This window comes from Solenopsis invicta, chromosome 1 (genome assembly GCF_016802725.1).
Source record: "Solenopsis invicta isolate M01_SB chromosome 1, UNIL_Sinv_3.0, whole genome shotgun sequence".
NCBI classification, from domain to species: Eukaryota; Metazoa; Arthropoda; class Insecta; order Hymenoptera; family Formicidae; genus Solenopsis; species Solenopsis invicta.
In genome coordinates, this window is record NC_052664.1 from 8,573,869 (window position 1) to 8,601,116 (window position 27,248).

At 31.4% G+C, this 27,248-nt stretch overlaps 1 protein-coding gene, 1 long non-coding RNA gene and 2 other non-coding genes across 6 annotated transcripts in view; 2 read left to right on the forward strand and 2 right to left on the reverse strand.

Annotated features, from left to right (window-relative positions):
* The window catches only part of LOC105195901 (protein PTHB1), a 103,401-nt gene extending 97,656 nt beyond the window's left edge, over nt 1-5,745 (forward strand). For all 3 annotated transcript variants that reach the window (XM_026139607.2, XM_039446714.1, XM_039447067.1), the window contains 4 exons: nt 504-787; nt 1,383-1,553; nt 3,132-3,272; nt 5,336-5,745. In XM_026139607.2, coding sequence (XP_025995392.1) covers nt 504-787; nt 1,383-1,553; nt 3,132-3,272; nt 5,336-5,566 — 827 coding nt within the window. In that variant the 3' untranslated portion in view covers nt 5,567-5,745. The remainder of the gene's footprint in view (nt 1-503; nt 788-1,382; nt 1,554-3,131; nt 3,273-5,335) is intronic.
* A 16,013-nt stretch (nt 5,746-21,758) lies between these two features.
* Nucleotides 21,759-21,834, reverse strand: Trnas-gga. Its single transcript has one exon. It is a non-coding gene; the product is annotated as a tRNA-Ser (tRNA).
* Nucleotides 21,835-22,011: 177 nt separating this feature from the next.
* Trnas-gga lies at nt 22,012-22,087 on the forward strand. Its single transcript has one exon. It is a non-coding gene; the product is annotated as a tRNA-Ser (tRNA).
* Nucleotides 22,088-25,206: 3,119 nt separating this feature from the next.
* Nucleotides 25,207-26,177, reverse strand: LOC113004916. The gene is made up of 3 exons (XR_003269290.2): nt 25,666-26,177; nt 25,474-25,574; nt 25,207-25,386 (listed from the first exon to the last, which is right to left on the reverse strand). It is a non-coding gene; the product is annotated as an uncharacterized LOC113004916 (long non-coding RNA).
* Between the last annotated feature and the right edge of the window lie 1,071 nt (nt 26,178-27,248).

Genomic DNA, 27,248 nt, shown 5'->3' on the forward strand with positions numbered 1-27,248 from the left:
TACGACATGAAAATAATAAAGTATAATAATTTTAACGGGTGCTCTTTAAAATTCAACGCAAATTATACGAGATATGATATTTTACCACCCCAGATATTTTCCATGACATCCTCCCTCTGTATGTATTGTACACACGTCGTCATTAATGCCTAGCCATCTAAAGTTAGTAACGTTTTTATTTTCATTTTAGATATATTACGTGCACTATAGAAAATCCGGAACCGGTTAACTTAAGATGGCTAAGCAGACATATGATTCTGTGTGTACGCTAGGCGTCGTTGATGCTATTACTTAAAGTTAATTACTTCCGATATTCACTATACGGTATATGCAGAATGCCGCAATTTTAAAGGGAAAGTATCAATGACGCTTGGTGTGCAAACATAAAACTTATGTAACTGACTAACTTCAACACTAGCTTAAATTTTCTTATTTAACTATTTTCTTCAGAAGTTCAAGGGTTTACATAAAGACTTTAATATATATACGACAATTCTCTATAGAATTTACAGGAGAGGTACAGAGGCAGAATTGGAATGCGCTTGGCTTGCAGCACGTGCAAACTGGCAGCGTGGTGTCAATTATTTCCGGCACTACTAGCAATCGATATCGAATACAATCAAATGACGGACTTTCAATGGCCGTGGTGGTTCAGCAGCTGATGAATAGACTCAAAGATAAGGCTACCGGAAACTTTACGACCACTATTGCGCAAAATCATATACAGCTGGTCCAGTCTCAGATGGAGGCTCACTATCGTAGTCGTCAGAAGGTGGATAAAATAGCGGTAATTTTTTTAACGCAAACGTAACTAATTTCGATATGCAATCATCAAACAGTTAAAAAAAATACTTTCGTGATTATACATATGTATATGTGTATTAGGTTGCTAAATGTAATTATTTAACATTTTTAAAAAAAACTATCTAATATCATTTTATTTCAAATTTAAAGTACTATTTATTTCCAAATGCCAAAACATTTGTCGATTTTTCGTTTTTTATTAATCTTTCAACATGGATTTTGATTTTTACTTTATAAAAAAATTGAAATAGTGATAAGATAATTTCCCTTTAAAATGCAAAATGTCTCATAGATGAGAATTCTCAGAATTTATTTTTCTTATGTCTACTTGATTCTCTCTCTTTCTCTCTCTCTCTCTCTCTCTCTCTCTCTCTCTCTCTCTCTCTGTCTGTCTCACTCATTCCCTGTCACACCTCATACTTTCGCCACTTCCGTAAAATGAGTGATTCCTCGTAATCGCATGACGACGACGGTGATGGCGTTGGCCATCGCCTTCGATTCATTAACATTGCTGTTGCCGTCAATTAATTACCCCCATTTCTCTCTTCCATAGCATATTTTTTTGTTTACAAGTACAGAGTGAGATCGGACTGCTGTCGACCCAGTTGAGAAACATTGAAAAGAGGATGCTGCGCACCGTGAGGGAGCGGAACACCCGATCTTTGGCAGCAACTGGACTGCCGTTCCTCTTGGAGTCGACTTATCACGCGATCTTTGCGCTTCTGGATGATCTCGCGATTGCACGAACGGTAATTCACTAATATCCAAATAACTGATTCTCTTGCTTATAATGCGAATTAGATCGTTTTAAGATCGATCTTCGCCTTCAGGTTTACATTGAACATGTTCAACGCAAATCAAATCTTACCGTAAAATATGTTATGTTAAAATCATTCGAAATAACATCTTCATTTTTGTAAACAAATTTTTATTTATTTATATCTACATAGTTATTTGCACCTATAGTTTCTATTTGTTACATCTATTAAGAAAGATCAAATAGTTGTCTCGCACTGTTTTCTTAAATTATCTTATTACTCTTAAAACAATTACATTAAAACAACACTTGCTAAAAATGAAATAAAATTTGATATTTCATTGATTTAAATTGTGTGCTTTCTAAATGGAAATTGATCGAGATATAAACAAATTTTTATTTCTGTGCTGTGGCGTTTTACTTCTGTTGTTATTTAAAAGATTTTTAATTCATAATTTCTATGCATTTTCATCAGAAAACTGTAACGAGCACATTCTTGTCCGGCACTGCAACTGAACTGTGGTTTCTGCTTGATAATACGCGCGAGTCGTGCACGCTGTAATTGCCTGCTATAGTGCCCTCGCTTATTCACTCGACGCCGACAGCGACGGCCAGCGGCAACCATAATCTTGGCCGTATAAAACACGCGAGAGCCACTTGGCGGACGATCGCGGCCGATACAGTACGCTACATTTTATCACGCGCCGATCTGGAAGCGGAGATGGCAATCGCACCGATGGCTATTTCGCGAAACCGTATCAACGTGCCCATGATCGTTACTCGATTCCTCTCGTCGCGCTCGAGTGGCTTATTGTTTGCGAGATTTATGGCACTTCGAGAAAGAATATTCGATTTAAGCGCCAATCCGTGCGATATGTAAGAGAGTTATGTTTAGATAGATAATGAAGGAAAAAACAAAGATACGAAAAGAATCATTTCGTTATCATTAAATGTTTGAGTTGAAAATGAAAATGCAAGAAAACAGGCGAAGGAGAAATAATCCACGTGGATTTATTTTGGAAAGCTGTAATTTCATAATCTTCGAAATCGTTGCTGAATTTGTTTCTTTCTTTTCTATAAGTAGATTCCTACGAAGAGTCGTTAAGAATTATTATAAATTACAAGAATTGGATTAAATAAGAATTTAAATTAATATTGATAATTTGTTAACGTATTCCGATGAAAGTAACAAACATGAGAGTACTCTCCGCCTACTTCTTACAGGAATACGTTTAAGTAAATAATAGCAAGTTAATATTCATACTTTCGTTCTAGAATCATCCTTTTTTTTGGAAATTATTCTAAGAAGTACAAAATCAATTAAAATCAGTTGCAGTTTCATTTAATTGCCCAACTTAGATTTTATTTTCAGTGCTATAGAAAACACGAACGGTTAATAAAGGTAAAAAAAAATGTAAGAAGAAAAAATTACAGAGAAACAGCTGAATCTCATCAAAATTATACCGGTTTTGATTCCTGACCCAAATCTCGATTCGCATCATCTGGACAGATTGGCGACGCGCAGTCCGTCAATGCGGCGTGATGTAACGCGATAATTGGGCTGTTGCAGGAACGGGAACGAGCCGGCCATGGTCTGCGGTGTGTCGTGAGGTTACTGCTCCTGCTGTTGCGGCTCAATGTAAACGACGATAAGTACGCGATGCTTGAAGCCGCGATCGGATTCGAGCCGCCGCAGCTGCGCGATGAACTCGTAAGTACTATTGCAACGCGCAATAGTCGATATCCTCGCTTTAAGTGGCTAAAATACTCACATTTGACTGTTAGAAATACGGTTTCGATTGAACTAAAACCTACTTGATTAATATATATTTAATAATAATATATATTTAATTAACTAATTAATTTTTAGATAATATAGGATAAACTCGGGTAAGATGGCCATAGTTGTTTAAAATGCAAACAACATACTTTTAATTTTATTATTTTTTAATGTTTGATATATTACTTTAATGAAGCTTAAAGTTAATAATATTATTGAATTTAAAAAGAAAACATTTATTAAAAATCTAATATTATTACTATATTATAACGTATGCATTGGCCATCTTATCAAACTTTTAAGGAAAAGATGGCCATAATATTACAAGACAGTTGGTTATACATGTTTTATATTAAAAATGAATGTAACATTTTCTAAAGTGATAAATAAACACGCACGTACGCGCGCGCGCACACGCTCGCACACGCACGCACACGCACGCACACGCACGCACACGCACACACGCACGCGCACACGCACGCACGCACGCACGCACGCACACACACATATTTTTTAAATATAAGTATGTCTATAATTATATAGGTACGACGGATTACAGAAATTATTGCTATACATAATGTTTTATTAACGTCAACTTTGCCGTTGGACGTACACCCAGCGTGTTTAATTCTGTCCATGGGGAAATTTTTCAAACTGAGAAGTCACCACTTTCTACATACTCGCAGTTTATGATTAAAGTAACGATTAGAGCTTATTGGTTACGTTACGTTAATTATGAACTGTAAGTATGTAGAAAGAAAGTGACGTCTCAGTTTGGAAAATTTCCCCATGGATAGAATCAAACACGCTGGGTATACAGCAAAACATACGTAGCACAGCGAACTCACAATCCATGGAATCAAAGCAAAGAGTATTTTGATCTCGTCTTCGCTATTTACGTGTATAAACAAACTTTTGTTGTAAGAAGATTCAAACTATTCTAAAACATTTGGCATCAACAATGCGTATGTGATCTCATATTTGCCGTACGTCCAACGGCAAAGTTGACATTAATAAAACATTGTGTATAATAATCATTTCTGTGTTTTACATATGTTACAGACGATTCTGTTCAACCAACAAAATAAAAAAGGTTTCAATCTAACTTTCAATCTTCCAATTTTTTTTTATGGGCTAACGAAAAATTAGATCTGTCACATATGCTTCAGTTTAAGCAGACCTAGAAACGGATATTTCTTTTTTCACGAAATTCATGTGTCAACTTTGTACGGTTCTCTTATTAGTTATAATTATAATATAATTGCAAGAGTAACATAAAAATTAAAATCTGATATTGCAATAATAACATAACGATTGTAATTTTTTTTAAGTAACGAAACAGATTTCTATAATTTAAAGAAAAACAATGTATGAAAAAACAAAGTGGGCTCTTGCCTAAATTGTAAGGAAAAAATGATTATAATGTATTTAAATAAATAGTGAAAATAAACGAATACAAATCATAAGTCTCGTTACAATTTAGGTTCCTTTATTGTATTGTACGTAACGTTGATTATGCTATTGTAGTTTAGCTGTAATTTATTCGACGTTACTGCAGCTTTTAGAGGACACATGCGAAACTTTGCAGGTAGTCAAAAGTAAAAATATTATATAATGTTCAGAATAAGATTATTTCGAATAATGTACGCTTATAAATTACTGTAAATATTGATTTCTTTCAAAATGACTACAAAAATGCACTATTTAGCAATTATTGGAAAAATTTCAGACTATGGCCATCTTTTCCGTACAGCTATAATACCCCAGTTTACCCTATTAGTTTCCAACTTACTATCTGTTACATTTTAATAAGATCAATCATATCTTTTCTATAAAAACACTTTTCTTTTAGAAAATATAATTTCACCAATCTGGAATAATTAGATTGACCAATTTGCGATATTATTCATATCTTATTGCGTTTAAATATAATTGTAATGCTGTTGCTGCTCGCTTCTTTTTTTCGATAAGCATTTAAACGATTGATTCCTCAGGATTGGGAAGAAATCGTCGACGTTAGTCTGAGTACTTTTCTACGGTCCACATCGAGAAAATCTACGGGTCATCTGGACGCAAAACCTACGACGTTGACCAAAATGACATCTACTAAAGAATTTACAAAGTTGAAGAAACGTCTAGTACATGCGGTCGAACGCCTTGATAGCTGCCGAGAAGCCGATATGGTCGAGAAAGAACAATTGGAAGCTACCGATCGCGTTTCTTAAAAATCGACGGACGATTATCCGATATGGAAATTTTTGTCTTTTCTGCATTTTTATCTCTAAGCATTTTTATCTCTATTCCTTCAACAGCTCATTACAGCGTGTAAAAAGAAAGTTTTTATGTAAAATTAAATTTTTCATCGAAATTTAATTGAAATAAATAAAAAACTTGTGAAAATATATTCTCTTAACTTTATTTTGTCGCGCAAATTCTTTTAATATAACAAAAAAAAATAGAACAAAATTATTCGAACGCAGAAGAACAGAAATGTAAATTCTGTCAGGTGGATCGACAAGATTCGTCGACATGATTGATCGTTTCAGCATCCTTAATGAGATCTCCGAGAGTATTACCGTGCGTATTCAGCGTATCTTGGCGCCGTTGCGTGTGCATACATCGATAAGCCACGCAGGTGCAATATATGCGTAGTATGCACTGACAAACCATGTCGGGTAGGCGCGGTTTACGTAAGTACGTCGATACACGCGCCGGCGTTGCGGCGATAATTTTATTCCACCGCCTGCAGCATATTATTGAAATAGGCGAAGTCGAACGCGGCGTAACATATAGTTTGAATGATTCACTAGCTGGCGCCACGATTCCGCTTTTTCGAGGCTAATTAATGGGAAGAATGTATGAGACGGGAGAGTATATATATATGTGTGTTTAACTCGGCGGGACCAATAACAGCCACGCGCTTTGTTCGCGATAATTTTCCTACGAGAGCGTTCTCTGCGTAATGTTATGCAAAGTGCTTGCCTCGCGTAGAATGGAAAGGATCGTAAGAATTTTTCAGATCCCGGACTGCGCGCACACGCTTGTTCAATATCTGCTGCGACAATAAAGAGACACGCAACTTATCGCACGATTACAGTGTTGCGAATAGAACAACTGTGCTTCTGTTAACCCTTCCATTATCTAAGGATTTTAACGAAACCATTTCAGTATCAGAAATCAATATAAATTCTGTCTGAAATATCTCTGTGATTGTAGCAGATTATATTTAAAAAATTGAATTAAAGTTTATATTTTTATCTGTCTGTTAAAACGTACGTAAAATAGATTTTGTATCTATATATTAATAATTTTTGCTACACATTTATAAGAATAGTTACGGATGAATCCGTGTGTACACACGGAGAGTTTAATCCAGATCTTGACTTTAAAAATCTAATTTAAATTATGATTTTCGAGTTTTAACGTTAAGTATGAAAAGTTAGTAAATAATAATGCTTCCTTCAACTTCTTAATGTCATTAAAAAATTCATTATTGAAGCTAGGCTTCTTTTTTTTATTTAAAGACAGTTAATACTAATTTGCTTTTATTTTTTATAAATTTAATAAAAATTAATGTGGCTTTTTCGAGCGCGTTTAACACTTTCGTCACAGGTACGTGTGCATTACGGCGATTCACATGACGTGAAAGAAACCTCTCTCATGCGCATGCAGATGCGTGTTCTACTCCGTACGTGGCTTCCCACGAGCGTGAAGAAACAAATAATCGAGGCCCGAGTAACCTTTGTCGAAGTGCTCGGCAAATATTTAGACGGCAGCACTTTTCCGTTGCGGCCACTGATGTAACAGATTGAAATATTTGTGGCCGCAGCTTTGCGGTTCAGATAAACGTTTCGTGGTAACATTGGCGGATAACCGCGAATATCGAGGCGTAAACAATGCAACAATATCGTAATGATGTAAGCCTTTATGGGCGAGAGATGTTTAATTATATTGGCACACAGTCAATACAAATCGAGCGCAAGGTTTTCCAGAACCATTGGCTTTATTTTACTTTAGCTTCAATAATAGATTTTTCACTCACATTGAGGAGTTAAGAGAAGCATTATTATTTACTAAATTTTCATATTTAATGTTGAATCTCAATAACCATAATTTAAATTAGATTATTAAAATCAAGATCTGAATTTGGCTTTCCGTGTGTACGCACGAATTTACAGCATCCGTAATCATTGTAACATTTATTCGTAACTGTAATGAACAAATCTTTTTATCAAGCTTTTCTTCCTTTCTAAAGAAAGTACGTGATAGAAGAGACTAGAGGTTCTAGAGTCATTACGAAAAACTAATTTATAACTGAATGCTAAGTATGTAGTTTTACAAGGACGTGTTGCACTCACATACGGCTTTTTTCTACATATAACAATTATGCTAATTACTTACAGAAAATGTTAGTCAAAACAACGTTTTCTTAAAAGATTTTGACAAATTCTCGCTTCCCTATTTAGTTAAAGAATGGAATATCGGATAGTAAAACAAAGTCCGTTTCTTACATTAAAGTTCAAAATTTTAAAAATAGAATATTCAGTAAACAATATTTATCAAAATAACTAAAAAATTTTCAACTACAATGTTGGCAAATGTTTTATGAATTGAAAAGATACTGAAGGAACGTGTGCACTCGGAGGTATAAATAACAGTTACTACTTTACATAATTTTTCAATTAAAGCTTAGAAGATTTAAAAACTGATGAAGATTTAATTCAGAACATATTTAAATTACAATTAAAGAATTTATCATCAGTATAATCATCCTAGAATAATACATAAAACAGATCAATATGTAAATAACATCAATATGTTAATATGTAAATAAGACAGAGAATTAAAATTTATTTGATCAATGTGTATCTTTGTGCTGAAATAATATTTTCGTTTAGAACTGCGTTTCAAGACAGACAAATAATCGACATGTGGTTTACAGAACTGGAAAATGTATTTAAAATTCACCCATAAAAAATATTATTATGGGCACTAAAATCCGCGTTAACTAAATAAGAGTCATTTTTCTTTTATCTGTGTTATTTTAGAATATTATTCTGTTAGAATATTTTTCTTGAGATACGCTTATTGATTGCAAAATTTTTTGAAAGATATTTAAGGGTAACGGTTTCTAGAATAGGCATGGCCTTTGTAATTTCCCCGGACAATTCCAAGAAAGAAAATAATCGCATGTCAAATTTACTAGTTATTTCACGTAGCAACGCAAAGAGGTATGTAGATGAAAAAGGATGTGCTTTCAACATAATATTTCTGTATCTCAGGCGAAACGATCGATCAATCGATCGCCTGAGGCACGTTATAGACTCGAGAAAAAACACGATAAGCCGATAAACATGAGGAATAAATCGGCGACATCTTCGAAGGTGTGGAAAGAAAATTACGGGCTGTATACGATTATGTATATCATTTGATTGTTGCTTTGCCGGAGGAAATTCAGTAAAAAACCTTGATGGCTGTCTTGTATCTGACTATCAGCACTGCCATCGCCGTCATCGCCACTTCGGGAAAAGGGAGGAGAGTTCACCGAAGAGATCACGGTCCGATACATCATATTGTCGTGTTTTCATTCTGCTAAGCGATGGCACAAACGATGTATCGCGTGCTTCATTGTTTATTATTATCCGTCTAATGAAAGACGCTATGAATCTAACATTCTTACAAGTATGATTGATTACGTACGAGCGCAATCGATCGAGAATACAAAGGAAATCGATAAACTATATCAATGTTTGGACAGAAATGCTTTGGAGGAAATTATGAAATCAACTCTCCGTCTGTTATCATATTTTTACTTCCTCCGATCTGTCTTATTTGTTTAGCTTAAGTCTTTTTACTGCTCCAGATTTTCAGAATATCTGGAAATATTCAGGATTACTTTTCAACATCTCTGCTATATTATGAACAGTTTTTTTAATTCAAATGTTAAAACTTTTATTCAAGTAAATTTTTTCTCTTAAAGTTGTTTCAATAAGAGTGAAATTTCGCTTGTGTCAACAAAACTCAAATTATAGACGAACGATTAAAGGATTAGTTCCATTTTTATGCATAAAATGTTAACGAATGTTTTTATAAGTTTTGTTTATTTATGTAATCGTTCCTCTTTCTTTTGATTAATTTAAAATCAATCATTCTGCATTGCAAAAGATAAAATACCGACTTTTTTCATTGTTTCATGTAGACTATAAATAATTCAGAATTAAATCTGAAATCTATTAAAATTTTCATAAAATTGAACATAAAATAAAATTTTGTTAGCTAAAATGCATAGATTGTGATACCTTAAATTACAAGTATTTTCGCTACGAAGAAATAGATAAATTATTTCAAGGAATTCGATGGAAAACTTGTTTCTTCTCTTAGTGTCTAAAAGAAACTTTAGACATTCCAGCCGATAACTATCAAGTTTTTAAAAAAGATTTATGTGAGAACTGTTATTGAAAACAGAATTCGATGCCGCATACATCGCCTTTTGCATTATGCTGCGAATACACGAAGCTAACAGGCCGAGAGGTCTAAAGTGACCGGCTCGCTTACATCTTTCTATTGCCATCTATTGAAAAAGCCACTTGACTTCCCGCTGGCTTGTGTAAACGCGCGGCATGGCTCGCACAAACTGCGGTAGAGACACGTAAAAGAATGTTACGGGTAAGTTAGAAGGACGATAAACGAGACAAATGGAGAAGAGGGAGGTCCGAAGAACGTACCTGAGAGGAAGTGCTGAAGAAGGTTTCGCGTGTTACGTGTTTGTCACTCGACGCCATGAGAGATGCGACCTTTCCTCTAACTCATCGCTTCCGACAATCGCCATTCGTTCCTCGAATTAGCTTCGACAAAGACTATTACACTCACAATATAATAAACGGAAAGGAGACTTTGAAAAGAAATTTTAAACTACTGGCTATAAAGGAAAAATGATCAGAATTCATAATATTTCGTTCTATTAGGAAACATATAAGCAATTCTACAAGAATCGAGAAAAAGATTTGTGTTATTAAAGATATTTGAGAACAAATTCGAGCATATCGCAAGTATTAGAGAAACTACAAGACATGTACCTAACATGAAATTATACAAGATTTTAAGAAGTTTTCAACTTAAGAGTGAATTATTGTTAAACAATATTAAAGTATAAAAGCCTAATCTTTGATTTGTCCGAATTATTTGAAATGTTTGTTACGGTAAATTCCTGTTCATTAAGAAATGAGTCATCCTTTGTTCGAACACAACTTAAGAACAATAACGTATTATTTCAACAGCATAAAAATCGAAAAAGTAATAAATATACGTCATATATTTATTTCCATCAATATAGAATAATTTCGATTTAACTTTTCTAAGAATTAAAATAATAAAAATCAAATTAACTCAAAATTAAAATTAATTTATATGAAATGAACAATAGAAAGATAAGGGGAAAGAAAACTCTGTCTCAAAAAGTGTAGATGACTTACATAAAAAAAAAAGATAATATCTTTTTGCCCTTTGCCGAGTTTGTTACAAAATAAGACTAATTGTAAATAAAAGAATAATTTTTTAATATTAGCTTTATTTATTTTATGGTTTTTTGTTCAGTTCTTCAGAATTTTCGATTATAAGACTTCATCAAATCTTAATTATTCGCACGCGTCTTTCGAATTTGTATTTATGAGCTCTGTATCAAGAAACCAAACGTAAGCATATCACATATTGTCAATTGACACATAATCATTATAGTCGCAACTGGGACGGAAAAACTTACTCGAAGCGGTTCCTGAATAAGGAAAAGATGGTATGATAATATACGATTAACTCTCTTCTGGTACATTTTGCAGCTGACTCTGCTTAAATTACAGAGAATTAATAATCCTTCAAGGAGAATGATCGTGGCAGGAAGCAATTTTTCTGGTAATTTTCTGCTGCAACAAAAACATGCGGTTTCTCATAACGTCGTCGTTTAAATGAAACTTTTAAATTTCCGACGCGCAATAAGGCATTACTACAATTCAACGCTCTCTCACTGGATAAGTGGCGCAATTTAAGAGGGCCTCATAAATAAACGATTTTTGCGGATGTAAAAAGACGCATCTCGCGCGGCGACGGTTCGCCTATCGGGATCATTAAACGCCATTAAATTCCGAACGAGAGCGTGCGAGCGAAGGAACGGCCCTTCGTCTTCCTTCGATCAGCCCGCCATATTACGTGGAAACTCGCCTGCGGCTTTGCCTTCCCGGAAGAACTTCTAGCGGAGATCCCCGACAGACAGGACGGCTTCTCCTGCGATCTGCGCGCGGCGAACGCGCCAACGCGGCGCGGCGGCGGTCCAAGTGAGGAGGAGGTCCGAGCCGCACGCTTATGGATAGGATTCTTTTGTGCCTCTCGACGTGCGTCTGCAATATGCGCTTCGTCGAGATCCAGATAGGTGGCTTTTTAAATGCGTGCATTTCTCGTGCGCGCGCACGCAGAAAAACTGGTCCCAAATGAAGATGCATATTGTATGGGTCGTACGGAATCGAATATATGCGGTCGCCCGTGAACAGTCTATCGGGAAATTAGCTGGTACACTCGGTGGAAAAACGGTGCTGCATTGAGGTACTTGGAAGCTCGGGGCCTTAACTCGACTTTGAAAGTCCGAGGCTAAAGTACTATTAAAGTATTACAATGAAAGATATTCAAGAATAAATTAATTATTTTCCTAAATTTAGTTTGTTACATAAATAATCTGAGAGATTGCTGTTCTTCATAAATTTATTCATTTATAAAGATTTACCATGTTAAAATAAATATTTTAACTCTCAGATTTTAAATCTCTTAGATTTTAAATCTAAGATTTTAAAATATTTAAAATTTTAATATCTTGCAAACATTTATTAAATATTTTCCTCCGATGAATTTATCATAGATATATTCTAAAGTCTTCGAGGAGCAGATTGAGCTTAAAAATCAATTATTATTGCATCTTTTTGCATCTTTTGTAGCTCATCTTAACGACGTGTCATTATACTAACAAAATATGAGAAAGATTAAAAAATATTTTCTGATAAAATAAAAATAAAAAATGTTCTGATATATCAGGTATCAAAGATTTCGACTATATATAATTGTGTACATTTTTTGTGCTGATAACCCAGAAGAGATTAGAAATGGGAGATTTGGCTTCGTATCTTTGGAAAAACATTTAAGTTATGCGTGAAATGTTTTCCAGCGTTGAATAAAGTATATGTATAATACTATTATCTCTTATCTGTGACAACACAAAAAAACATTTCAAACATAACTTAAATTTTATGTACGTATGTATATGTGTATAAGTACATATATACAAACATATGTACATATAATACATAAATACATATATACATATACAGGGTGTCCTTAAAAGGTCGGGACACCTAAATATCTCGGGAAATATAAGTTTTACAGAAAAATGTTTCAGACAAAAGTTGCATGGTTTCGAGGAGGACAGAAGACGGTGTTATTAATTTGACCTTGAATAGTTGCTTTAAGGTCACATCAAGGACACCTTCAATTTTTTAAATAGGACTGCCAACTTTTTATTACATATTCTTGTAGCTTATCTCAAGACCTTTCCAAAATACTACAAGAAAGTTTATTTTCGTTGAGTACTTTCCGAGTTGTGAGGCTTGAAAGCTACGGTGTACTGTAACTTTCAAGCATCACAACTCGGAAAGTACTTAACAAAAATAAACTTTCTTGTAGTGTTTTAGAAAAGTCTCGAAATAAGCTACAAGAATACGCAATAAAAAATACAATATTAGAGTATTGGTAGTTCCTTAATTAAAGGGTATCGGTACTTCTCTAATAATCTATATTTTTTATATATATTATATATATTACACACACACACACACGCGCGCGCGCACACACTGTCATTTTATTTATGAAACGAAAGTGTAACAAGGTTCAGAGAAGTGAAATTCAAATGATATATCACAGAGCTAAGAGTCTAAACATCACGTTTTTGTGCTTATTAGGGTAAAGTTGCATAAATTGCACCACTTTTGGCATAAAGGCTTATAACTAAGAAATTCTGAGGAATACTTTTAATTTTTTTTACGTCATAATAAAGTACAACATTTCTCCTTTCAAATTTATTTTTTTGCAGAATTTTATGTATTGTTATAAGTTTTTAAATAACAATTTTTATAGAACCTTCAAATAGTGCGATTTTTGTAACCGGTCTTCTAAATCGCACCACAGGTTAATATTACTTTTCCTGAATTAAAGCGACACTTTTTTTACTAGATTTTTTCTTCTAGAGCAAAAATGCGTTAGATAAACATAATTTTATTAACCCTTAAACACACCGAGCCTGTAAAATACGGAAACACATTTTCGGGTCTGAAACTTTTTCAAATTTGAGAAGCTATAACTTTGATTACAATCAATATTTTACAACAAGTTTTTTTTTTAATAAAAGAATCTCAGAAGTGTGACTGCACAATCGGCATTGCCGAAAAGTAATTTATTGTGAAGTTATAAAGGAAAAACTATTAAGCAAAAATGAGAAAATGGTCAAAAATTCACTTTTCCTTCAAAAAATCATATCTTTGTAACAAAAAACTTTTAAGGACTTTCAAATACAGTGTTTTAAAGCTAAAGAGTCACACTTTCAAAATAAAATTTGGCAAAGTCATTTCTTTTAATAAATACACTTATGTAACATGGAGAATATGAGATATTTTTGGGCATCTAAAAATCCACTTTAAAAAAAAATCATATCTTTGCAACAAAAAACTTTTAAGGGCTTTACAATACGGCGTTTTAAAGCTAAAGATTCATACTTTCAAAAAAAATTATATTATTGTCATTTTTATTAAAAGGTGTACTTATGTATCAAGGCGAATATGAGGTATTTTTGATTAAATCGTGTCTAAAATTGAAAATTAATATATTTCGAAAAAACTCTCTTTTCTAGAGCATTCTATAGTATTGCAACTTTAGACAGAGTATATGCGAGTAACATCCGCAAATCGACCTGTTCGAACGTATTTTGTCTAGCTTTTTTATGTTAAATACTCACAAAAAGAATTTTCACTTACACACTATAGTTATATGTTAGGGTCGCATTGACCCTAACAAAACTTTGCTGCCGTGCCGTTCGAAGTCTAGTTAACCAAAGAAGTTGATCAACCATATCAATCAAAAGAGGAGCTTTCAAACTTTTTTTACGTCTTGATCCAAACCTCCTAGCTCATTCCGTCTTCACAAAGCAAATGTTCGAAACTTCATATGGGGTCTCTCAGACCCACTTATGTGTTAAAGGGTTAATATTGGAGATACCGTAAACTAAATATAATTTCTTCATTTCGATAACTTTTCACTAATATTGCAATAATATCGTTACATTATGGTAATATTGTCACAAAATGCATGCTCTGTATAATTATTATATTGCATTTTATAGATATATATAATCACAATCAAAGCAATGGTGCGATTTAGAAAACTAACAATAAGACATGTTGCGATTTAGGAGACTAAAGCATTTTGTAAAACTTTATTTATTGAATTTACATATAGGAACACAAAGTTATTTGAACTTTGTTAATCTAATTTTAATAATATTGTAATCATCATAAATTATCAAAATTTAGATTATTTATTTTACCTTTTTTTGAAATCAAGCTACAAAATTTGTTGAAAAGTAGGAGCAAAGTTACGATTTTTCTATAAAAATTAATAAAAAAATTTCTATTGTTCTTAACATGTTGAATTTAATAAAAGATGATGATAATGTTATGTAGTTCCCAAACAATTCCACAAAGAGTATACACGTACTGTGGTTGAATTTATGCGCGAGGTGGTGTGATTTAGGGGCCGGTGTGATATCAGCAACCTTACACTATCTTAAATGTATTTCTAAAATGCTTCATCTTTCAATCTTTGCATTGGTTCATCATCAATATCACGCTCGTATTAACTTGTAATGATTGCATTGAGACAAATGTACATTCAAATTAAGTCGTTATTGTTAGAAGTCGCTTACAAATTCACATTCAAAACAAACGTGTACAATATCGTAGATGTCAAATGACGATGAAAATAACTGTGTGTCATTACTTTGAGTTTAAATATGTTGCTATAAACAATTGTTCATAATTAATAACCATAAAATTGTTATGTGTAATAATAAACGTTCTGAAATTAATAAATGAGAACAATTGCATAGGAATCGTGTGATAAAAAACAAGGAAACAGTTAATCCAATAAAAAAGGAAGAAGTATCTTATCTGATCTTAGGATGAAAATAATGGAAAGAGCGAATGTATTGACCAGTTAAACTAAACGGTTAAAACAATAAACTTAGTATTCGATAACACTAAAAGAGGCTATTAGAAAGTAAAGAAAAAAGATGTAAGAAAAAGGATGTAATAAAAGTTGGAGGAGGAAACACAGTTTTAAGCGAGCGAAGATGTACACTAATTGTAAGTTCCACGAATACCTTAACACATGAACTTGTACATACTTCAGACAACAGTTTGGTGTCACTTTGTTTATTTAAATGTTTTTGTTTTCTTATGTAAACCATAAAAAGGTTTCAACATGCACTGTTAATTGTTTTCCTCTAGTACGTTGCTGTATCATTTCAATTAGTCTTATAAGCATAAAACTAAAATCTGATTTGGATCGACAAAAAACAGAAGCAGATGACCGTTCAATAATATATTAAAGATTTCAATAAATCATTTTTAGTAGAATAATATTATAAAATGAATATTATAAAATGAATATAGTATTATAAAAAAGAACAATTTTGTCTAGGTTGTAAACGATACTTCTTTTATCAGTTAATGGGTGGCGAGAATGAAAGTTCAGATATCCGGAAAAGATTTTTGTGTAAATCGAAAGTGACTCTATGGTTAAAAATTATGGATACACCCAAAAATGAAACGGTCATTTATCTCACAAGTGAACTGCAGGCGATCGAAGAATGAATTAAAAATGTCAACTTAATTGTTTGAATAAGCATGTCTAATGGAACCGCTGAGAATTTATTGACTACTCATACTTTACGTAAGGTAGTAACCGTTTTGATAAACGTTTTAACATTTCAATTTCTATATATTGAAGTACAAAATTAACTGACTATGAGGGAGGAGAACCCATAGTCAAAAATTGGTCATGTGTCAAAAATTTGTTTGTAGCTGAATTTAAAAAGTATAGAATTTAATATTAATTGAATAGCTATTAAAAACTGTGTTACTCTTGTGTGTGCGCGCGCGCATGTGTGTGTGTGTGTGTGTGTGTGTGTGTGTGTGTGTGTGTGTGTGTGTGTGTGTGTGTGTTACTCATGATAAATACATAAAACTAAATTCTGTCTTTTCGAAATGCTATCCATAGCAAAGTTAATAGGCACGTGAAAAGGTAAAAAATCAGACTGCATCCAAGGATGCTAGTTCGTAACCAAAATACCAAATTTATCAACTAAATGATTATTGTTTTAGATAGAGTTAAATACCTTCGGAACACTGTTCGTAATCGATTGTAAAAACACCACTAAGTACTTAATATATTATTAACAGGAGAGACAATTATGCACTGAAAAAACATTTTGTTATTTTCAAGTAAAGATATTTATTTTAACATCATTTCCTTAAATTAAAAACATTCTTTATTTCTTAAGTTCAAAAATAAATTATTTTATACTAGCTAATATTTATTTAATCAAGGAAATTATATTAAAATAAATATATTTACTTAAACATAAACATTTTTTTAGTGTATCTAAAGAATATGGATAAAGGTATATGGATTCTGTCAATCTTGGTATGTTTCCACCACTTAACAGTTTCCTATCAAAATCAATAAATTCCTTGCCCTTCCATCTAGATAACAGTGAGCGCAATTGTTGATCAATCTCTTGATCAGATCCTGGCTCGGCGACTTGTCTCGCCCATGGGTATGGAAACTTTTGCCGACTAAGAGTGGGGGGGGGGAGGGGAGGGGAAAGTCGGTGAAATTAAAAAATATGAAAATTTTTCTAGTTTATTTGTAACATTAACAATTGTAAACTGATTCTTTATATCACCAATTTATTGATTATTGCTAACATTTCTTACTAAATTCGTATGGACATGTAAGTATATATGGATATACGAGTATGTATGACCAAATGTTAAATTTTTGATGATTTATTGCCAGCTTTTTCTCTATATTTTGAAGTTTAAAAAAAGTAATTCTTAAGTCTGTGAAAGTTTTTGAAAAGTAAGAAAAACCTGTGAGAAACCTTGTTTTTGAGTTCACAAAATTAATTTGACTACTACTGACGATCTTATCGAGCACAGCGGTACGTTTTTTCCTGCGCTTAGAAGATTAAAAACATGACTATAAGCATGCACGACGCAACTGATACTGAACAACTTGGGCTACGTTCCGTTTCACGCATAATGCGCATGGCACATCATTTTATCCTTGTAATTCTCCAAATGTTAAACAAGGACAAAATGATACATCATGCGCATCATGCGTGAAACGGAACGTAGCCCAAGTTGTTCAGTATCAGTTGCGTCGTGCATGCTTATAGTCATGTTTTTAATCTTCTAAGCGCAGGAAAAAACGTACCGCTGTGCTCGATAAGATCGTCAGTAGTAGTCAAATTAATTTTGTGAACTCAAAAACAAGGTTTCTCACATTTTTCTTACTTTTCAAAAACTTTCACAGACTTAAGAATTACTTTTTTTAAACTTCAAAATATCGAGAAAAAGCTGGCAATAAATCATCAAAAATTTAACATTTATATCATCTTTGTAAAACGTTAATGTAGGTTTTATATTGAGCTCAGTTGTAGTGTCACCATGAATAGTGTCACCATGAATATTGGTCGGCTACGTACAACACTTTCCCGATAAGTTAAAAAAATTAATACTTGATTTAAAATTTAATTCTTGGATATCTTGGGTGTGGATTTCCATCAACTTAAATTTTGGTTATGGATCACTCCACAAATTTACACAAAACTCGCCGGGACCGATCGGAAATCTAAATTATCTTGTATGTATTGTCAGATAGAGTCCTTTCAATTTTTAAGTTGTGTTTAGTTTTATTGAAGTCCACTGTAGCATTGCCTATGTCGACCTTGATAAATAATATTTCAACATGTTCTATGGTAATTTTTTTTTATAGTGAATAACCACGATATTAATTTTTTTGTTGTGACTGTATTTTGAAATTATATTCATAAGTCTATAATTGGAATTGATTGTTGTTTTCTAAACCAGAAGCGTACTTTCTATTTACACATAACAACATTTACATAATAATATTTTATTACAATAATAGTAAAGTAAGTTAGGGTAGCAAGGTAAGACGGGATAATGCTTGTATCGCGTGATTCAAATGCATAATAATCGAACATACACGTGACTTTTCGGTTTTTGTAAGTTAATACTCGCAAACCAACAAGGTAGGCAGCTGCGTTATTAAGTTAGACAATAATTTATACTTTTTGTGATTTTCTTAGGATTTTATCATGTTTTTTTAATTTGTGACATTAATATTAAAGTAGTTTTCTTGTGAATGCATGTGTTTTTGAGAGAAAATTTAATACTCTATAAGGTGAGAATGTTATGAGATATGCTACTTTCGTAAACAGTGTTTGGAAAATTATTGATATCATTTTGATTAGACGAAAAGTGGGAAGATGGAATGAAGGAAAGTAGGGTAACAGTGTGCATCGAGATTGTGCACATTCTTTCTGGTAATTGACCACAGCCACTCGTAGAGCAATTTTTTTCTTTAAACAGCCATATTAGCGACGTAAACAGGTGAAGCGGGTAAAGAAAGCTTGTTTAAAAAAAAAAAAAAAAATTTGTAGTCTGCAGAACAATATAATCAAAATAAGTTGTATAAAACCCAAATCACACCTAGCGATTGACGATTGCGATTGACGATTGGCGATTACTTTTCAACCAATCAGAGCAAAGCAGCCGCCGACATCGAAGCCGCCGAAGTCGGCAAGAAAACATTAATCTTTTGATTGTATACGTCGATCTGAGATGTTCGACATAATGAGTCCGTTCCAAATATCGCATCAAACGCATAGAACATAATTTGTCCTTGTTCATCGAACGTTAAATACTCTATGCGTTTGATGCACATATTTGGAACATACCCAATGTACCATCTTCTTAGGTTATGTTGAAAAAAAGCATTAATTATTACAAAATACGAAATAATATTATAAAAAATATTATAGTACTCGATAGAAGACGCTCTTTACTTTGTATTTATTTTTAAAGTGTACCTCATTTTGTCGAAAGTGATACTTTATCTTATCTCATCTATAAGGTAATTAAGATTAGAGCTCTATGTTATAAGAGTAGCACAATTCTTTTATCTAAGCGATACCGACTTCAACCGCCATGATGGACCTAATAGGTCTCTCATCCAATGAGCGTTCACTGATTTTAGTTTCCACACTTTTCAGCCAACCAGCATTAGGTCTATTAGGTCCAAAATGGCAGTTGTTTGCGTTACTCTTATAACATAGAGCTCTAATTAAGATAGGGAGAAATGCCTTTTCTATTTTTTTACTATAAAATAAAATTTATAATTATCTAAAAATTTCATTTAATAATAGTTTAAATTAAAAGATAGATATCCGAAGAATATTTAAGAAGTAAACATAATTTATTGATTATGATGAAAACCTAGTTTTTATTCATCATCACACGATAACTACACCGTCTTGCCCCATCTTCGCCTACATAATAATATGTTTCGTTTACATAACAATATGTTTAATAAATTTTATAGTAGGCCTTTCTTTATTATTGGCATTTAAGGATAAACTAAATTTATCATCCAATGCAAAAACAAATTGACAAGAATTGTTATTCCACTCATGCTCAGGGACTAATTTTCACCAATTTTTATGTATTGTATCAAGAATTCAGTGTGTTACAATTATTAAGTGATGTATGAATTTTGTGATATTCATCTGTATTAGAAGAATATATGTAATAAAAAGAGCTTTTATAATTTGATTTTATTAATGTGTCAGTTGTATTGACATTCGTGTCTCCTAATCTCGCTCTAGGGCAAACATATAAAATGGAACAATCTTTGACAGTTTTACACCGTACTCTTGTTTAAAAATCAACCAATTAATCCTTGTCAAATCTCTGTTTTTTCTTACTTTATTGTTGTTTCTTCTTCTTGAAACACGGAAAAAAACATTCTTACTATACATAGAATGTTGGATATTTTAATTATAATTTTAATGATTTCAAGCCTAATGTGTGAATTCGTCACACTTGCTTATTTATGTGATAATGTTGTATTAATTTCAACGAATTTCTTATTGTTGTTTTATTAAGTAAACTTCAATTGTTATAGGTACATGCCATTATTACATTTTCTCTCCTATCTAAAAAGTGCATTGCATCGATACTCTATTTTTTGAAGTTTATTGTTGTCGCTTTTTCGATGTGCTGATGGGTTCTCATTCAGCGTTTACTTCATGAACGGCTTTCATCGCGGAGATCGCGTATTTTGATTATGTGTCTTAAGGGGTTAATAATGTAATATTCAATTTGTAGGAAGTCATTTGGGGTTGACTCTATAAAGCTAAATATTTACCTTGTATTATATTTTGAACTGTTTAAAATTATTCAAAAAATCTTTAAAAATTCTTGAACATACTTTTAAGTTTCTAGAACAAATTTCTGTATTTTATTTAGCTGTATTTTATTTCTCGAATCTTGAAGTTTTGAGAAATTTTTATAGATAGAAATTGGTCAGACTCATGATCGTAGTGTAATGATTAATTTGCTAATTTTATTTAAACAATTAGGTAAATTATTAATGAGTAAAATGAAAATAAATAGTTATTACATTTTTTAATTATTTGCGCTAGTAAAATTAATCGATGGATTGAGAAAGTATTATTAATATGTTTAGGACAAAATGAATTTCAAAAGTGATAAATTTTACATGTCTTTATTAACCCGGCGGGAGTGCGATGCAAAAAGTTTACTTTGAGTATGTGGCGAAGTGTAACATACCCCAACACAATAGTGTCTAAAATTTTATTTACACCAGAATTACGTCAAATAACTGGAATATATTATAAAGGAGGATAATATAAGAAACAATTTCAATAAAAAACAAATAATATTAAAGTAGTAGAAATATTTTGACCGTTACTGTATCAATACAAATTGAACAAGAATGCCTTTTACGATCGCAGCTAGATCTTCGTGCTTGTATTGTTTGTGTGATTTTATACACTTTCGTCAAGTTCAATGAATTGCGCGCCGAATTAATTTTTAGTCATAACACAATTCTAAATTGAACAAGATTAAGTAATATCACGTATTATTAAATATTCTCTTTTCCCCATGAAAAACTCTTTTCCCCATGAAAAAACTGTCAAGAAATTATTGCGAAAAATATCACCCCAGCCAGGATTCGAACCTGGGACCTCTCGAATCTCCGGTACGGGTGTCTTAGCCAACTCGACCACTGAGGCTGTGATGATATTTCTCGCAATAATCGACTATGAGTTAAAACGCCCGTAAAAGGCATTCTTGTCCGATTTGTATTGATACAGCAACGGTTAAAATATCTCTCTCTACTGCTTTAAAAGTCACGCTGTCTTGGAAGGCGTTCTAACTCATAATCGATTATTGCGAGAAATATCATCACAGCCTCAGTGGTCGAGTTGGCTAAGACACCCGTACCGGAGATTCGGGAGGTCCCAGGTTCGAACCCTGGCTGCGGTATGTAATATTGACAACTGGTTAATTTTCCAAGCAAAATTTTTTCAATTAACACAGTAAAAAATTTAATATACATACAATCAACTATAAATATAAATAATTATATATAAAATATTTTCTAAAATATTGTATAAGTATGTATATAACCTACATACATATCTAAGTAAAAAAAATAATTGAAAAATAATTAGCAAAGTTTTTGCCTTATCACAATTCAAATCGCAAAAGGCCGCTAAACGATTATAGTAAGATCTTAATGCTGAAATAGTGTTTTCTGTATAATTTTTTAAATTTAAATACATTTTCTAATTCTTCGAACTGTGTGCTATTACTTTTGGTCTCAAACACAACTCGTGAATTAAATAAAAAGAAATAATATTACAATATTGAATTGACGACCAACTTTTCTGATTTACATTATTTTCATCAACTCTGATTGAGAAATAGTTTCAAGATGTACGCTACAAAGAAATTTATAAATAATTATAAATTTGCTGAGGCAATTAATATTTCAATGCTTTATATTATAAATGAAAAAGGTAACTCATGTTGAATCTCATCTCATGTTGAATTATAATAAATTCAAAAAATATTTAATATGAAAGCTGCTTAAGATAATAAAAATTTAATTAATTATATCAATATATGATCTTAAATGTATATATGTATGAATAATATATGAAAAAGATACAATGTAAAAAATATCTCTCTTATATATGCCTGACATATTTAATAGCACTAGTTACAATCACATTGTGTAAATCATTTATTTTCCTTAGTGAGTTCCTAAGAACTGGCAACTCTTTCCCGTTTTCTTGAATGATTGCTTGTAAAATCTCATCCAAATCCATTCACAAGTATTTTCTTCCCTGGTAAGTCTATTTTGATATCATCGATATTTAGATATCACATGATAAATAATATATTAAAGATATCTTGAACAATATTCCCACTTCTTTATATATTTAACTTTGGAGTGCTATTGTGGATAAATGTTTACCTAAATAAAAGCTAATTCAATTTTAGCACAGATTTTGTTATTAAAATTTTGATATCTCAAGATAATGTTTAAGATAAGATTTCATTTCCATTAAGATTTTATTTAAAATAGTGTTAGTTCAATTATCCTTATTTTACATCCAATAATAATGATAAGGATAAAATAACAAAAAACTCGCTACCTTTATAAACATGTTTTGAATACGGTTCATTGTGTTCATCGAAATAGCTGATACCCTTCATGTCTGATAAAATATCAACTTTACTAGATTTCAATACTTCATCAACACTGCTATATTGATTACATTTCAGGTAAGAAAATACAATACAATAGCGCAAACAATAAATAATAATGACATCGTTATATCGAGATAAAGTAATAAACGGTAAATTTTATATATTTATATTACGTATATTTTTATTTATTTTATTTTATATTATATCATGACTTTTGTATTAAACATTTTGAAATTATTATTAATAACACGTATTTATAAGCAAAATTACTGTTATCTATTTATAGCTGACAATGTTTCTAACTTTAAAATTAATTACTGTGGATGTCATCGTGAGAGCTCTGTCTTTCTCATTATTCTTAATTCTTTTTACATTAGAATATAACTCTTTTCATTTCAATGCAGAAAATGCAAGTTTACGCAGATAACTTTTTTTCAAATACATTTTTATTCTAATTTTTAAAATATGAAGGACAAAAATGAAATCACTGTCATAAAAAAATATAACCACACTGAGAAATGTTATACGGTTATGCTTACAAGTAATTATGAAATTTTACATTTAATCACCTACTGTTAATACAATAAGTGAGCTATCAACAGAAATCAAATTGATTTTGACAGATTAATATTTTCATTACATACACATGTAATAGCATAATAAACCATTTGTCATGAATGTACATTTGCGATGAGTAGAGGAGAAGAAGGTATTATGGCTACTGTCGACAATATGGCTCCTATTATTTCCGTTATTAGGTGAAGTATTCTAACAATTGCTTATGGAGTTATTCGTTTAGTAGCCCGCCGTTTTTTTAGTGATGCTAATATGCCAATACATAATGACTGACAATTATTATAAGGCATTTTTACTTTTGAGCACTTCTAAACTTTTTCAAGGTACGCTTTCAATCTTTAATTACATACACTTCCTCATTATTCTTAAACTTGAGTGTATTATCACACGAAGGTACATGCCTCGAGTGTTTTTTTTTGTTATTTAATTTTTTATTTGGCCGTATACATTTCAAATTATACAAAGTTAAAACAATAACATGGAATTTTGTTAATATGGTTTTTTAAGCGAAATTTTTATATCAAAATATTTTTTCGATAAATCGATTGTCATTCTAAAAAGTAGTGTTTAGAAACATTAGAGACATCATTTTATGCTTGTTGTTTAATGTTAAACGGGGATAAAATGATGTTTTTAATGAAATTTTTAATGATATTTCTAAAGCTTCTAAACGTAGGAAAATTCTAAACAATGGAAAATTAAAAATATATAATTTTGTAACGAGGTACTGTGTTTCTTTTAAACTAAACTAATTTTTTAAAATTATGTGTATGGATAGCCATATTATAACTACTTTTTTTCTTCCACCGATTATGCAGTGCATTAGATTTTTATAAATCACGTCCTAAATAATAAATATTTCATTACTTTGAGTCTAGAATCTGTCAAATAACACTCTGACAAATGTAATCATTTAAGTTTCAACAGAAAATATTAATTATGAACAAAGTTATTCAATAAAATGAAAATGGGTGCCATAATACTCTCTTCTCCTCTAGTAAATATGTTTATAAATTAAATAAAATCGTTCAATTTTGGATAAATATGGATCTTAACCTATCGAGATATTAATATATTTCAAACACATCGTTTCATTTTAATAACGGAATACTTCATTGATCAAGAAAAGTATTTTTATCTGATTCTGTTGCACATCAACAATTTGTAACGGGATAATTAGAACATTAGCAACTGTGATACAATGTTCATTTTGTATTTTTTTCATCATACTCGTGGAATGTTTATAAAATTGCTAGGTACAAACGCATATATAATATATAAAACTAATCATAATAATCTGAAACGTCTTCATATAAAAATAAGTTTATATTATTTTATCTATTTCTAATTGAAAAATTGTCATCCAATGAATTGTTAATCTAACGTTATACAAGGATATTAAAAATTAAAATCTGAAAATTAAAACACTTTCGTACTGTAATAATGAATTAAGAAGAAACTTATTATTCCTTGGGCCATCTACGATGTTGCTGAAACAGATTAAAGTAAAATATTTAAAAAATATTTTTAACATTTATTTTTTTAAATTTATTTTTACAATAACATATAATAAGTACCTTTTGTCCCTAGTTGTATTGAGCTGATGACAACCTGAACAAGAATTTCATAAAACGTTCCTGTTGAACGTGGGCTCCCGCTTTCCTACCTCTTGGTCTGTCTGTAACATAACGATTTTGATTGCTGTGTATTTATAATAATAAAATACAGATTAAAGGCGTTGAAATTTTAGAATCATATTTAGAACTTACGTGAAGCAGAAGAAGGATCGTTGGGATAATCTTCCAAAGTTGCATCATCATTGACAGGAGTTGCAACGTTATTAGCAGTGGTAGGGGTGATTGCATGTGCTGGAATGTGTGCATCAGAAGTCGAAGAATTTGATGGGCTTGCAACGTTAGTAGTAGTAGGGATTGCTACGCGTGCCGGAATCTGTACAAACAAATGCAATCAAAGTATAAAAATACATGCCGTTAACAAAAAATAAAATATTAAAGTGTTAGTGCGTGTATGCGTGAAAATGTGTATGTGTATGATTGTATGAATGTAAATGTGTATACATTACACAGTCATTCACCATGCGCATCACAAACGTTGCGTTGCTCTTGCTACTTTATAATTGTAGACTTTCTAATCGTATAACGTTTATTAAAAGTAAAGAAATTATTTTAAAGTAATAAAAAAATTTTTGTTTAAATTTTATTATCTATTAAATGTACACATGTCGGTTTCTTTGTTTATGTAAAATTTTACTACAGTTAATTTGGTTTGAATTTATTAAATACACACATATATATATACATATAATTTGAAATAATTTTATTGTTTACTCGTTATTAGGCCTATTGGTTTTAGATTATTACTTTAAGTTGTCTTTAAAAAATTTTATAGGCTAAAAGTATTATATGAAGAAATTTTTTTTAATAATGTATATTTTATGAAATGTTTGCATAACCTTGTTTTGTTTGTGGCACTTATGCATGAAATCTACAAAAAATTATTAATTTGTTTTTTTTATAAATAAAAGTGTCTTTCATTACATTAGTTGTTAGTATTCTACGATATCTCTATTATTTCACAAACCCATCTTTTTTCTCTCTTCAATAAATTACGTTTGTTTTATGTACCCAATGAACTTCTACATAGGGTGATTGATAGAAATGTAGAAATAAACTGACGTTAGTTAGAATTTTGTCGCATTAATTATAATTAACTTGTGAGTTATTGACAAAAAACAAAATGGTATTCCACAATCCCTTTCTTTCCTCTACTAATAACTCGTTTTCAGTTCAAGGATCAATTCTAACAGCTCGAATAATAAAAAAACACGCAATAACCATTTATTTTTGGAATTATATGTTTAGGAGCACGGTTTTCCGTTAATTAAGCTGAAATTTGCCAGAGATTTTCTTCTTGCGTTTTGGAACCATTTCAAGAGATAAAAATAGTAATAAAAATATTAATCAAAATTGATTGTGATTACTATTTTTATTTGTTGCTCAAAGAAATTGCCACACAAATCATAATAATCTTTATAATTGAGATTATATTGTCCAACAGTCGGTTGTTAAACAAAGATTACGTAATATAAAACTATAGACATGGAGAAAATTGACATTGCTCAATAATCTGAAAGATATGACTTTAATTTCAGAGCATATTTTTTATTGTGTAGTTGCACTTATTAATCAATAAAGTCAACACTTATAAATATTCTCAGTTATATTCAACTTTTTATAAATGTTCAAAAGATGCACTTCATTATTTGGCATTGAATAAAAACCAATTTTATTAAAAGTAGAAGAAAATTGTTAATGGAAATTTAATTTAAAAG